The following is a 15,223-nucleotide window of genomic DNA, read 5'->3' as shown; positions in this document are numbered from 1 at the left end:
GGGTCAGATTGCTTCCCAGAAGCCTTGCTGGTTTCTGTGTAACCAAAAACGTTTCAGCTGCTCGGCACGCCATGGGGTCTGATGACTGCCGTAGTCCCTGGCAGCGAGGGGCGGGTGGGGAGTGAAGGCAGCAGCATGGGCATCCTGGGTCAGTTTGAATCTCAAGGGATGGTACAGTCTGTAGGTTGGCTTGTCGTCTGCGTTTCCTTTTGGGGTAGAGCCAATTCTGTGTATCCTTATTTTGGGGGTGGCTCCGTGGACAGGGGCATGAAAAGACTCGCAAGCATTGCAGAAGTCCTGTGGCATCTTTAAAGCCTAAAAAAAGATTATTCCACAGCGTAAGCTTTCTTGAGTCAGACATTTTTTTAGTCTTTCAAGGACCACTGGACACCTTTTTTTTTATTTTTGTTGCAACAGATTAGCACAGCTTCTCCTCTGGAATTATCTCTTAAATCTTAAGTACTTGGACAAACACTTGCCATCATATGATTTTCTGTATCTGCCAGAGTATTATTCTCTCTCAGATCTGGGAGCCTAATACAGGTATGAAAGTATCGGCACGTTGGGGTGGCAGGGAATGTGGTAGGGTAGGAAGGATACTGTGGCCTTCTGCCAAATTTTATTTATTCATTTAGTAAGACATTTATATCCTACCTTTCCTCGTGGTTCTTTTTTAAAAAAATTTTTTTTATTGGTTTTTATAATAGAAATTTTCCATAATAACTAAGAACATATAAACATTACAAAGAGAAAGAAAAGATAAAGGAAATTTCTTTGACTTCCCCGTCACCTCTGTCCGCCTCTTAATAAAGTATTTTTATCCCAACGTAATATGGTCTGATCTTAATTGTTCTTAAACTCATTTGAATTTCATTTAACTTTCATATAACATACCCTGTTGATATAAATGGTTATAATTCTTAATATTAAAAGTGTCATCTAGATCAGATTAAAAGGTATTCTTCCATTTTTCCCAGTTTTAATTCATATTCACAATATTTCATCCAAGCCTCCCATTCCCCCATAAATCGAACATTGTCTTTTTGATTTAAAGTAGCTGTGAGTTTTGCCATTTCCACCAGTCTTTCCTCGTGGTTCAAGGCAGCTGACGGTAATAGTTAAACATCCCCAGCTAAAACCAAAAATAAAATTGCAGGCCACTCCAGTTCCTCCCCCCTTCCCCCCTTAAAAGATGCCTGCCATCCAAACCCCCTCCAAAGCCCTGGCAAACATGCTGGCCTGGCAACGCCTCCTGAAGATCTGCAAGGAGGGGCACCCCTGCTCACCTCCCCAAGGAGCCCATTCTGCAGAGCCGGAGCCACGATGGAAAAGGGAGATGCATGCAGCGTACAAAGCAGGGAAGGGACATGGTTTCAGACTGAAGGAAGTTTTGGCTTCTCAGAATAAATTGTGCCTACTGCCAGCCAGTGAACTGCACAGATGCCTGGTATGGAGAGGGTGGACAGGGAGAAGCTTCTCTGCCTCTCTGCAGAATGCCAGAACGCGGGGGTCATCTGCTGAAGCTGGAGGGTGAGAGATTCGAAACTGATGAAGTATTTCTTCACACAACGCATAGTTAAACTGTGAAACTCCCTGCCCCAGGATGTGGTGATGGCTGCCAATTTGGAAGGCTTGAAGAGAGGAGTGGACATGTTCATGGAGGAGAGGGCTATTCATGGCTACTAGTCAAAATGGATACTAGTCATGATGCATACCTATTCTCTCCAGGATCAGAGGAGCATGCCTGTTACTTTAGGTGCTGTGGAACACAGGGTAATGCTGCAGTTGTGTTGTTTGTGGGCTTCCTAGAGGCACCTGGTTGGCTGCTGTGTGAACAGACTGCTGGACTTGATGGGCCTTGGTCTGATCCAGCAGGGCTTTTCTTATGTTCTTATGTTTTCTGAAATGGGAGGCTGGTTAACCACCAAGTTTGAGCATCTGCTTTATATAACCATCTCTTTTGTGAGACCATTTTATGTAGCTTTGTTCCCTGAGACGAGTATTTTATCTGACTCAACACGGGAGCTTCTAAATATCCCCCCCCCCCAATCTTTCTGTACTTACACATACAACTGAAGATGCCTTCTACCGAGATAGCCCATTGGCCTGTCAAGGTCAGGATTGTTTCCTTTGTCTGAGAGCGGCTCTTCAGGGTCTCAGGTGGAGGTCTTCCACATCACCTCCTACCTGGTCCTTTTCACTGGAGATACCTGGGCTGAACCTGCGACTTCCTGCATGCCAAGCAGTTGCTCTTCCACTGAAGCATGACTCTTTCCCAGCTTACATTTCTCTTCTTGATTTCCTTCAATCTCAGCTTTCAGAAACAAAGGTCTTCACGGCTTCATCTGTTCCCATGGAGAACCATGTGACGCCTGGCCAAAGGTACGTCTTCCGCTTATCCCGTTATTTCACTTTGGAGAACCCGTTCCCTCAACCTAGTTTTATGCTGAGCAGGAGTTATTGCTCATGTACCACAAATGTTCCCTTTTAGAGAATCCTGGAATTGTTTTTGGAAAGGCATTGCATGAGGAGACCCTTTCGCCGTAGCAGGCTTACTCAGGATAATGCAGTAGAGGTCCAGGCATGTAATTATCTGGGGTCATATTCTGAGGCATCCTGGTGGATCGCCCTTTAAATATTTTGGTTGTTCTTTCTAAGATGTCAGGATGTGTATTGTAAAATTGTGTATGTATGACCACTGAGGAAGGCCTGTAAAAGGCCGAAACACGTTTGGTCAGATTTTGGTCATTTTATGTACTAACTTCAACTGTTATGTGTGGGTAATATTTGTAACCATGTTTGTGCTTTTTAGGCCCTGTGTTTTTAAATACAATTGTGCGCAATATATAATAATAATAGATTTATTGGTTGTTATATTAGATAGTGTTTAGCTCAACCCCTTTGGTTCCCACCTGACTTTCAGGGTGAGTTTCTTTGTTTCCCCTTTTTTCTCCAGTTGTTTGTCTGATTCAGTATAAAGCAACTTCATATGTTCTTTTCGTGTTCCGACGTTCTCCCCTTTTGCTCTTGCAGCATAGATTTGGTGTCGCTCCTTCAGAAACCCGGGACTTCTAGCCAAGATACAGAGGCCAATTCCTTCGAGACGACACAGCAACAAAGCTTTGGGCAAGCGTTAGTGTTTACGAATTCCCAGCACAACCCTCCAGTGGCCTTAGGAGCCAGCAGCACCGGTGCAGCTAACTCCTTTTCTCCACAGAGCCTGGTAAAAGCTGCTCTTCGGCTTCTTAAAAGCACTGAATATTCTTATGCTTTGACTAATGATTTTGCAGTTTTTTCTTTATTTGGGGAAGAGAGAGAAAATATTAGGTGGTTCTGCAGTAGGCTGTCTTATTGGTAGAGGTCCTGTATTCCTTGGCATCTTCACTTAAAAGTATCTTGGTCAGCAGATGCTGGGAAAAACCTTTCTCTTCTCAGGAGTCTGGGAGAGCTTCTGTCAGGCAGAATCATGCTAGATGAACCTACATATAAAATGCCAACTCAGGAATTTGGTTCTTTGCTAGGGTAGCCTTGCTTCTGCATTCCAATGGTAGAAGTATTTCTTCACACAATGCATAGTTAAATTGTGGAACTCCCTGCCCCAGGATATGGTGATGGCTGCCAACTTGGCAGGCTTGAAGAGGGGAGTGGACATGTTCATGGAGGAGTGGGCTGTCCATGGCTACTAATCAAAGTGGACACTATTCATGATGCATACCTATCCTCTCCAGGATCAGAGGAGCATGCCTATTGTATGAGGTGCTGTGGAACACAGGCAGGATAATGCTGCTGCAGTTGTCTTGTTTGTGGGCTTCCTAGAGACACCTGGTTGGTCACTATGTGAACATCCTGCTGGACTGGATGGACCGTAGTCTGATCCAGCTCGGCCTTTCTTATGTTCTAGGGGTGTGTGCGCGCGCATGTGCAAACCCCCCCCCATTATGATTGGAATGTAGAAGCAAGATTGTCCTTGCAAAGGATAACTTCTAAGCTTGCAGTTTTGTTTGCAGAACCCATTTTTTGGCTTACGGACTCGTTCCTCATCAGCTGCCGAACTGACCTACTTATATTGGATTGTTGAGAGAGGAGCAGATAACACTCTCTGCATAGTAATCAAGCAGTTTTGTTCATCAAGCACAGAGCTGTTGTAGACCGGAAGACTGTGATGTGGTATTCTTTCCAAGCACATATCCGATTGCTGCATGTGGAAATCAATGACTTCTGAGTTTTCCGGCTTCGCCAGGACTGGCCTGCTTGTCGGGATGAGTCCCGAGCTCTGCAGTCCACTTTTATCGTTATGTACCTAGTACCAATGATGTATATGACAGTGGACAGAGTAACAAGCCAAAGACAGGGGGCTCCCACTCCTTCAGAAAGGTTTACAATCCAGATTTTGGCAGCGCAGAAGACAGAGGGAAGAGAGAGGGTAGAAAGCTGCTCATCAGCTGCTACCACCACAGCACAAGGATCTTCTCTGCATTACTGTGTGTGTCGGAAAATATTTTTAAAGAGATCCAGTGTGGTGTAGTGGTTAAGAGCTGTGGTTTGGAGTGGTGGAGTCTGCTCTGGTGAACCGGGTTTGATTCCCCATTCCTCCACATGAGCGGCGGAGGCTAATCTGGTGAACCAAGTTGGTTTCCCCACTCCTACACATGAAGCCAGCTGGGTGACCTTGGACTAGTCACAGCTCTCTTAGAGCTCTCTCAGCCTCACCTACCTCACAGGGTGTCTGTTGTGGGGAGGGGAAGGTGATTGTAAGCTGGTTTGAGTCTTCCTTAAGTGGTAGAGAAAGTCAGCATATAAAAACCAACTCTTCTTATTCTTCTTCCTCATGTCCCTTTTAAAAGGCGTCCTGTTAAACAGAGCCTCTCCCTGAAATGTTGAAAGTTTACAGTAAATGTGTAACCTCACTCCGATACTGTCAATTGGCTCTGTCTCCTGGCGGCAGCCATTTTGTGACTGGCTCCACCTCCTGTGGCAGCCGTTTTGCAGTTGAGCCCACCACATGGCCTCAGGTTCTAAAAAGATGGGGACCCCTGCTTTAGAGTGTGACAGGTTGGGTAAAAAAAAAGAATGTGAGCCTTGTAATATCCATGGAAGAAGAAGAGTTGGGGTTTTATACCCTGCTTTTTCTCTACCTTTAAGGAGTCTCAGAGTGGATTACAATCTCCTTCCCTTTCTCTCCCCACAGCAGGCACCTTGTGAGGTAGGTGGGGCTGAGAGAGTTCGGAGAGAACTGTGACTGGCCCAAGGTCACCCAGCAGGCTTCATGTGGAAGAGTGGGGAATCGAACCCAGTTCTCCAGATTAGAGACCACCGCTCTTAACCGCTACACCATGCTGGTGTAGGAGGCAGTAACCGGCTGAGAACCCCTGTGAATATTATCTTTGCCATCAGAAGGGCCTCTTGGGCCACTGGAAGCCGCCTCATGCCAGTGAATGAGTCACCTGTAGTGTGCAGTGGTAGGAACAACCCTGCAGCTCCCAAGGCATTTCCTCACCCCCATTTTGCTATTCTCGCTCCCTCCCCCCAATAAAACCCCCAACAACAAACTCTTTAAAAAGTGCAGTCATGCACAAGAAGGTTGTGGAGGATGCAAGCCAGGACTGAGTCACGTCCCTCCCCTTTTCTTCTCTCCTCAGACTCCCTCCTGAGTGTTAATCTGTCCACATGGTGGGAGATGGCTGCAGATGGGAGCTTTGCTCACCTTGCCCATTGCGATGCCTAGCAGATGGAAGGACTGACTCAGTCCCTGCGTGGTAGAAGATACAGAAGGCCCAGGTGGTCACAGGACAATGAGAATCCTCCACCAAGCAAAGCACGCTCCTCTGAATTCTCCCCAGTGGGAGTTAGAGTGAGGTGAAATTAACTGTTACTGGGTTTTGGTCATGACGAGTCGCCATATGCAAACTACGTTTGTGCCTTATTGCAGAAATTTTGTCTCTGTCCAGATTCAGTGCATAAAATAACCTGCAGTTCATCTTTGTGGCCTCTTTGCCACATGGGAACTGTGCATGCGCGGGCCAGTGTCTGGCCTGCACAGTTCCCATGTGTGCCTGCAAAGAGGACCACTTAATGAACTGCAGTTACAGGTAAGCAACACTGTTTTAATCTTCACGGCCTCTTTGCAGTCCCACATGGAAACTGCGCATGCGCAAGTTCCCATGTGGGACTGCAAGGAAGACCACTCGATGAACAACAGTTACAGGTAAGCAGCGCTGTTTTATCAAACGTGTGTTGTCATTGACTGCTAGAGAACTTCTAAATCTTTATAATCTACTGAAACGCTGCCTCCTTCTCTCTCTGCCTCCCCTTCCTCAGTCTTCAGTGCTCTGTTCCGGATTTGGAGAGTTTGGCTCTTCTAAACTGGCCGCCTCTGCTGGGTCTCAGTTTCTAGACCAGCTGAAATCTTCATCTTTGGGTCCGTTCACTTCACAGGGTTCTCCCAGCACAGACTCCTCCTCAGTTTCCACAACCACCACCTCGTCTTGGGATGTCAAGCCTTCCGTTTCGCAGCCTTCTGTCCTCAGTCAGTTTGGTAAGTGTGGAATGACTTGAGGCATTCAAATGGGTAAATTGTTTGTTCGCTTATTTAATTGTTTACTTCATTTATACCTCGGCTGTCTCCCCAATAGGAACCCAAAGGGGCTTACATTGTTCTCCTCTCCCCCATTTTAGTCAGTGTGGTGTAGTAGTTAAGAGCAGTGGGTTGGAGCGGTGAACTCTGATCTGGAGAACCGGATTTGATTCCCCACTCCTCCACATGAAGCCAGCTGGGTGAACACACATGAAGCTGCCTTATACTGAATCAGACCTGAGGTCCATCAAAGTCAGTATTGTCTACTCAGTCTAGCAGTAGCTCTCCAGGGTCTCAGGCAGAGGTCTTTCCCATTACCTGCTCGTCTGGTCCCTTGAACTGGAGATGCTAGTCACACTCTCTCAGCCCCACCTACCTTACAAGGTGTCTGTTGCGGGGAGGGGAAGGTGATTGTAAGCCGATTTGATTCTCCCTTAAGTGGTAGAGAAAGTTGGCACATAAAAACTAACTCTTCTTCTTGTTCAGTTGCAGCAACAATAAAGAAGAGTCTGGTAACACCTTGCTGGTGGGATTTTATTCCAGCACAAACGTCCATGGATGAGGGCCCAGAACGCTTTAATCCCCAAAAGTTTAGGCTAGAGTAAAATCCGGTTCGTTTTCGAGGTGCCGCTGGACTCTTGAAACAGGGAGCAGGATCCAATGCACGTGGCCCCTTTGCCATCGTGTTCTCTGGCAGCTGGTTGTGCTCTCATGTGCTGGACCAAGGGGTGACCTTTTTTTCTCTCTTTGCTCTCCCTCACCGATGGTGCACAGATTTCAAATCCCAGCCTGAGCCATCCCCGGTCCTGAGCCAGTTAACGCAACGGCAGCAGCAGCAGCAAACCCAGGCAGTCCCCACCCCGCCTCCCGGGCTGGAATCCTTCGCCCCGCAGGTCAAAGCCCGGGAGCCATCGCCCGTGGACAGCCCCGTGCCGGTCGGCAAACTGCTGCACCTTCCCAGCCTGTCTACAGAAAGCCAGATGCTGCCTGCCCATCAGACGCCGCAGAAGCAGATGAAGCCGCCGAAGCGGAAGATCCCGCCAGCTTCCAAGGTGGGGGACAAAACAGAAGGGATTAATTAAATAAGCGTGGACATAGAGGAAGTTCTAGGGGTTGTGGGGGTGGGTGGGGAAGTGGTTGTGAATTTCCTGCAATGTGCAGGGGGTTGGACTAGATGGCCCTGGTGGTCCCTTCCAACTCTATGATTCTTTTTAAAAAAATTTTTTTTTATTATTTCAAACAAAACAAACATTACAAACAACAGCAACACACACACAACATTTCAATATCATATTCATATGTGTGGCTCCTTATCTAGAACATGTTCTTTATTTGCCTCCTAGTGAGCACAAATACTGTATTCTCTAACATCATATCCCCCCTTATACAAAATTAACCATGTGACACTTCATTTTTAATACTTTTTAAAATAATTTTTTTTGTATTATAAAGGAAAGGGAAACATACAGGAAAAGGGAACATGCATAAACATTACATGTCTACATGGCCTGCACAAATCAGAACAGTTACCCAACACTGAAATATGGTTCATAGAGATATCAGAATATTATCAATTCTAGCCTTCTAACGTCAGTTATTTTACTACACTGTGTTAAACCTTTACATGTTAGTATAAATTGCAAAAACATATCCGTTTTTTTACTTTGCCACATCAGCTCTGCATAATTCTATGATTCTAAGTCAAGCTGTCAACCAATTAAAGGCATTCATACTGCCTCTCGCTGATTTAAGTATCAGAGATTAAATTAATCCACATATTACCAAGTCCTCAATGTCGGTGCCTTTTTCGAGATAACGAAGGGATGTGTAAGGCTGCTGGCAATTTAATGAGCACAGGCTGACACTCATCTTTAGAAGAAAAGGCCGTATTTATTTATTGTTCTCAGTTGCTGTTAACACCCCAGAACCAAAATAGCAACAAGAAACAAACAAGTATGTCCTTAGGCTGTAACCCCGCCAATTAAAGTTTGCCCTTGCCAATTGGAGTCGGCCCTTGCTGATGTAATCTGCTAAAGTTGCAGCTTCAAGAATTAGTTTTTACTCTTTCGATTACTACATGAGCCCTAAAGACGGGCTTCTCTGTGTACCGCCTAAAAACCCACTTCGGAGCAGCTGATAGAGGCACCCACGCTGAGGTCTGAATCTGGAATTGGAAGAACCCAAATTGGGCCTGGCAGACCCCAAACAAAACCCCAGCTGAGTTGTGAAGGCTTTCAGCTGATTAAGCAAGCGAGTGTTTGTTTCTGTTGTGTGAATCGCAGAAGCGACGAACCATGATTGTTGATTAACAGTAGCAGTGTTTTATAGTCGCTTTGTTGTAGTTGTCTGCTTGAAACATGGATGATCTGAACTGCTTACCCTTCAAAGTACTGTTTGTGAATTGGGGGCTCTTTAGATGCTAACATAGGAACATAGAACCGGAAGGGACCTCAAGGGTCATCTAGTCCAACCCCTGCACAACACAGGGAATTCACTACTACCTCCCCTCCCCACTCCCCCAGTGATCCCTGCTCCATGCCCAGAGGAAGGCGAAAAGCCTCCAGGATCCCCGGCCAATCTGGCCTGGAGGAAAATTCCTTCCTGACCTTGAAGTGGCAGTCGGCATGACCCTGGGCATGTAAGAAAGGGCCACGAGAGCCAAGAACTGACTCATCCCTTCCTGCCCTCCCTCGCATGATCTGCCTGAGTTCACAGAATCAGAGGATGGTGGTGTTGGAAAGTGCCAACAAGTGGCAGCCTACTTATGGTGACCCCCATCCTGGGGTTTTCAAGACAAGAGACTTCAGAGGTGGGTTGCCATTGCCTGCCTCCGCATCACTACTCCGGTATTCCTTGGAGGTCTCCCAACCAAACACTGACCATGGTTGACCCTGAGATCTGGCAAGACCAGGCTAGGCTAGGCTAGCCAGGTCAGGGCTAACAGGGTAGCAGCATCGTATTTTTCTCCAGGGAAAGTGTACAACAGCACGCCGAAACAGCTATAAACTGCTTGTGGGGGTAAAGATGCTGTTTGCAATTGAGGCTCACATTTGGTGGAATCTGAACATAAGAACCTAAGACAAGCCCTATTGGATCAGACCAAGGCCCATCAAGTCCAGCAGTCTGTTCACACAGTGGCCAACCAGGTGCCTCTAGGAAGCCCACAAGCAAGATGACTGCAGCAGCATTATCCCGTTTGTGTTCCTCAGCCCCTAATAGAATAGGCATGCTCCTCAGATCCTGGAGATAATAGGTATGCATCCATGACTAGTAATAGTAGCCATGGATAGCCCTCTTCTCCATGAACGTGTCCACTCCCCTCTTAAAGCCTTGCAAGTTGGCAGCCATCACCGCATCCTGGGGCAGGGAGTTCCACAGTTTAACTATGCATTGTGTGAAGAAATACTTCCTTTTCTCTGTTTTGAATCTCTCACCCTCCAGCTTCAGCAGATGACCCCACGTTCTGATATTATGAGAGAGGGAGAAAAGCTTCTCCCTGTCCACTCTCTCCAAACCATGCATCTGTGCAGTTCACTGGCTGGCAGTAGGCGCATTTTATTCTTAGAAGCCAAGACGTCCTTCATTCTGAAATGTCCCTTCCCTGCTTTGTACGCAGCATGCATCTCCTTTGGCACCACAGCATCCCAAGAGCAGGAATGACTGTTCTGCCTGGTGCTGCTTTTACAAGTTGTGTGAATGGCTTTTTTTTAAAAACAATTTCTCAGATCCCGTCCTCTGCCGTGGAGATGCCTGGATCCACTGATGTGTCTGGGTTAAACGTGCAGTTTGGAGCTCTTGAGTTTGGGTTGGAGACTCCCCTCTCAGAGTTTGGATCTGCTTCGAGCTATGAAAACACCAGCCAGGCACCCAACAGCATACTCTACCCGAAGCCTGTAAAGTACGTATGCCGCTCCTCTCTTACCCTCTTCTCTGCATCTCAGTAAGCTTGATCATACACCAGAAAAAGAAAAAAAACCCTGCAGATCATAGTGTCCAGTTCTAGGGGCTCAGTGGTGGGAGCTGTGCTGGAAACTAGAAGCAAGGTTCTAAAAGCAAAGAAACTTATTCTTCGCTGGCTGGATAGAGCTACTTGAAATGCATGTGGTTTTCAAGGCAAGAGACCAATAGAGGTGGTTTGCCATTGCCTGCCTCCGTGTAGTAGCCTCTGATTTCTTGGTGGTCTCCCATCCAAGTATTAACCAGGGTTCCTTAGTTTCCAAGATCTAATGAGATCAGGCGAGCCTGGGCCATCCTGGTCAGACTAGTCATTGAGTAGCCCTAATTCTAGTGTTTGGGAACAAGGATGGGGAAAAGCTTATTTCTCCACACTGCTAAAGCCCATAAACATCTTTTGCCCTGTTTTTCCTTATACCTCTGCTGAAGGCAAAGAGGGCATTCTGTAGGCTAAGAAGTTATGGGGCAGGTCCGTGGGGGTTGTGATGCCAAAGCACCTCCGGGGGCTGCATTGAGCTTTTGGCCATGTCCTGTGGGTTGGGAAGGGAGCGCTGTTTTAAACCCTTTTCTTAAGTTGCGCAAAGTATTGCGCATCCAGTTGAGGCATAGCTTTGGCAGGGGCTGGTGGATGTCATTGCGGAATTTGACTTCGACATTGACGGTGATGAACAATGACTTTTACTTTTTCCAGTGATCCTTTGAATACCTCTTTGCCAATGTCCAATACAGTGCAGGAGTCCACCTATAGCACCCCTGCCGCCACCTCTGCCGGCCTGAGCTGCTCTTCCCAGAGCACTAGTCCCGTAACAACCACTTCGTCCTATGACCAGGCCTCTGTGCATAGCAGGATCACGTACCAAAGTTCCATGCCTCCGTCGGAACCAGCCTTGACTGCTGTCACGGTGAGTAGCTCCCCCCGAGCATCGGAAGTGCCAAAATCAGTGTGATTGTATGCCGAGGAGAGTTTTGATATGGGACCATTTACTCTTTTGGGCGTGCTGGCATACGTCGAAGACTCTCCTTTGCTGTCTTTGTGCATCATTGGCTGATTTTATGTGAACTTTGTCTTTTCCAAATGCTTGAAATATTTTTTAGCTAATGTAATTTGATGCTGAGAATTTGCCTGTGTGCTCAGTCATCCTTTCAGCCACTCTGTCGGATGGGTCATTGTTATCTCGCGGTTGCAGATATGGGAGTAAGGTGTGTGTGGGGGAACAGTGAATTGCCTAAGGGTGTCTGATAAGTTGGGGGCTGAAGACATTTGAATCACACCTGTTGCCGTTGCACTAGTCTTCGTACCTCCTCCTGCTTAATACCAAAGCTATGTGCACTTAAATTCTCGGCAAAATGGCCTGAATTCTGCAGGTTTTATATAACGCTAAACAATTTGGCATGTTGGTTCTTGTAGGTTATCCGGGCTGTGTAACCGTGGTCTTGGAATTTTCTTTCCTGACGTTTCGCCAGCAACTGTGGCAGGCATCTTCAGAGTAGTAACACTGAAGGACAGTGTCTCTCAGTGTTACTACTCTGAAGATGCCTGCCACAGTTGCTGGCGAAACGTCAGGAAAGAAAATTCCAAGACCACGGTTACACAGCCCGGATAACCTACAAGAACCAATGAACTCTGACCGTGAAAGCCTTCGACAATAATTTGGCATGTGTTTTCCTATTTCAGGCACTTCGTTTTACTGACGAAGAGAGCCTAGTGGTCTTGCTTGTTTTTTTTTTTTTTTTGGTGTTCGAAAGTGCCATCAAGTTGTAGCCGACTTATGGTGACCCCTGAGGGGTTTCAAGTGAGAGATGAACAGAAGTGGTTTGCCATTGCCTGCCTCTGCGTAGCAACCCTGGACTTCCTCGGTGGTCTCCCATCCAAGCACTAACCAGGGACAGCCTTACTTGGCTTCTCAGATCTGACGAGATCAGGCTAGCTTGGCCCATCCAGGACAGGGAAAGAAATGGTGGTTTGCCATTGCCTGTCTCTGTGTAACAACCCTGGACTTCCTTCGTGGTCTCCCATCCAAGTACTGACAAAGGACGACCCTGCTGTGAGTCTTCTCCTTGTCCAGGCAATTATTGAATAACAAAAAGCACTCAGTAGTTGATCAGCAATAACCAGTGGTTTATTGTAACTCCATGGAACATTCAGGAAATCTCATGGCTCTGGTACAAGCGCTAAAACTCTAATGACGTATGCATTCTCACAACCTCAAGTTATAGACAGCACAGGACCACCTCCCCCTCATTTCCCACCAGACTCCAGGTGGTTTCACTTTCCCAGAGGCCTCCATTGCTATCTGCACCTCTCAAAGTCGATCCCTTTCTGCAGCGCTGTGAGAAATTAAAGAAACCTCCTCCACACACACACTGACAAACTCCCGCCAGGGAGCCAGACCGAAAGCTATGCAAAACAACATCTTGATCAGGCTACCAAAACAAATCAATACAAACATTATGGCAGGTATTGGCGTTAACCAACCTGACACCTGCTTAGCTTCTGAGATCTGACTAGATCAGGCTAGCCTGGAACATCCAGGTCAGGGTAGTATGATGATTTCAATGCCAGAATGATTTAAAACTGAGGCAAGAGATGAAGAGAGGTGGTTTGCCATTGCCTGCCTCAGTGGAGCTACCCTGGACTTCCTTGGTGGTCTCCCTTTCAAGAACTAGCCAGGGACAACCCTGCTTAGCTTCCATGCTCTGACTAGATCGAGCTAGCCTGGGCCACCCAGGTCAAGGTGCTTGTTTTCTCCAGGTGTCGTGGACTGTCGACCACCTTCTGTGCTCCACACAGCAGTCTCCATAGTAGTATTAGATTTTCAGTCCAATCGGCAATGGGGGGTAAGTGTGTATTTGTTTGTGTGTGGAGGGAATGGAGTGTTACTTTAGATGTCAGACCTTCACCGGGAAAGTCATCAGTAGCCAAACGTGATTCTACTTATAGATATAGGTGTATAAATGGATTTGAAACAAAGATCATAGCCAGTAAAAATGGATGGGAAGATAACACAGAACGCTGCAAAAATGTTTACGCTGATTTTTCCCCACAGACCTTGTGCAAGAAATTTTATGAACTAAATTGATATCCCCGGGCTAGCTTGGATTAAAAGTATTAAAAGTAAAGCTTTTTGCATCGAGACTTGATAAGACACATGAATTGCATGATTGAATTTTGAATGCCTGTCCTTCGGGCAACTGAGTCATCGATTTCTTCTTTTCCTTGCTCTTCCAGAATGGACACGGCAGTGTTCGAACTCAGCCAACCCTTGACAGTAAGTTCATCAACCCCTTTGTTCTCTGTTGGAGTGAGAGAATCCTTCTCGGGCATTTCTGCAGTTTTTCTTCTTCTTGGTGGAGGCAGTTTGTGGATAATATATTAATTTTGTTTGCGGGTCTAGCAGCTGTCCGTTCAGCCATGTGAAACTTGCCATGGGGTGAACTGGTGGAGGGAAGCAATCTAGAATTCCTTTCTGTGTTGAATTCCCTTTTCTGTGTTGAATTCACTCTAATTCTGGGTTTTGAAGCGGCCTGCTACAATTTTGGGCACCCTGATGGTTCCGTTTGGAATTCCCAAGAGAGCCCAGTTGTGGCCCACCGAGCTTTTCATGTACTGTCAGCTTGAAGGGTTTAACATTCCAAGAACTTCTGCTCAGGCTTTCTACTGCTTCTCATGCCCCTTCCAACATTTCACAAATTACTCTCAAATATACCCTCACTAAGGAGAGGAGCAGTCCTCTCCGTCTCCTCTGCTGTGGCTCAAGGAATCCGAGATGCTGTCAACTCGAGAGGCCAGAAGTCGAAGCAGGCAATGCCCATGCAAAGCAGGGGCTCCGTCATCGAACCGTAGCCCCCACCTACATTTGTCTAAGGTTTTTCTCCAACCCTTTGATCTCCCTCAGCCCAAAGGACTGTGGCATTTAAACACAGTGAAGATTCTGTGTTGCAGGTTTTTGCTGAGGTGCGTTCTAAGTAAAACTGGTTCATCCAGAACCTCCAGGGAATCAGTTGTGCCTCCCTCTTGAAAGCTTGTTGCTTTGCTTGGCCCCTCTGGAGCGGTTTGTCCTGATGGCGCTTTCCTGTGAGATGCTACCTCCCAGATTGCACACTCTGAGAACCCTACATGTTGTGAGAGCCAGTGTGGTATAGTGGTTAAGACTGATGGTTTGGAGTGGTGCACTCTGATCTGGAGAACTGGGTTTGATTCCCCACTCCTCCACCTGAGCGGTGGGTGCTAATCTGGTGAACTGGATTTGTTTCCCCACTCCTACACACGAAGCCAGCTGGGTGACCTTGGGCTAGTTACAGCTCTCAGAGTTCTCTCAGCCCTACCTACCTCACAGGGTGTCTGATGTGGGGAGGGGAAGGGAAGGTGATTGTAAGCTGGTTTGATTCTCCCTTAAGTGGTAGAGAAAGTCAGCATATAAAAACCAACTCTTCTTTTTCACTGTATAGTTTAAAACAAGCAATGGGAAAGGGGCCTTCTGTTTCCAAATTTTTTCTGTTCTTCCCTTTCCTACAGCAGAATTTTGCTTTGCAGGTCTTCACTTCAGATTCTCCTTTTGACGGCTGTAGATGTTGGAAGCGTGTGCCCTCTAGTTGTCAGCTGTTTGTATAACTCTGGATGAGTGTCTCATGCTCTTTTCTACTCACGCATCATATGTGTGACTTCAGATCCTTTTACTACTTGATTTCATGAGC

The 15,223-nt window shown here is 46.8% G+C and overlaps 1 protein-coding gene and 1 non-coding gene across 3 annotated transcripts in view; both read left to right on the top strand.

Annotated features, from left to right (window-relative positions):
* UBAP2 (ubiquitin associated protein 2) overlaps positions 1-15,223 on the top strand; it is a 73,939-nt gene that overhangs the window by 26,547 nt on the left and 32,169 nt on the right. Inside the window, exons 9-15 of one of the 2 annotated variants that reach the window (XM_056848822.1) lie at positions 2,315-2,382; positions 3,034-3,223; positions 6,319-6,535; positions 7,349-7,626; positions 10,300-10,472; positions 11,220-11,430; positions 13,758-13,797. In XM_056848822.1, the coding sequence (XP_056704800.1) occupies positions 2,315-2,382; positions 3,034-3,223; positions 6,319-6,535; positions 7,349-7,626; positions 10,300-10,472; positions 11,220-11,430; positions 13,758-13,797 (1,177 nt within the window). Of the gene's footprint in view, positions 1-2,314; positions 2,383-3,033; positions 3,224-6,318; positions 6,536-7,348; positions 7,627-10,299; positions 10,473-11,219; positions 11,431-13,757; positions 13,798-15,223 lie in introns of those variants that run through there. The other variant, XM_056848821.1, reaches the window with a different exon arrangement.
* On the top strand, positions 4,148-4,233 carry LOC130477232 (small nucleolar RNA SNORD121A). The gene has a single exon (XR_008933319.1). It is a non-coding gene; the product is annotated as a small nucleolar RNA SNORD121A (small nucleolar RNA).

The sequence above is a fragment of the Euleptes europaea genome, chromosome 4 (genome assembly GCF_029931775.1).
Source record: "Euleptes europaea isolate rEulEur1 chromosome 4, rEulEur1.hap1, whole genome shotgun sequence".
Lineage (NCBI taxonomy): Eukaryota > Metazoa > Chordata > Lepidosauria > Squamata > Sphaerodactylidae > Euleptes > Euleptes europaea.
Note: the sequence above shows the minus strand (reverse complement) of the source record. Positions and strands in the feature narration are given on the sequence as shown.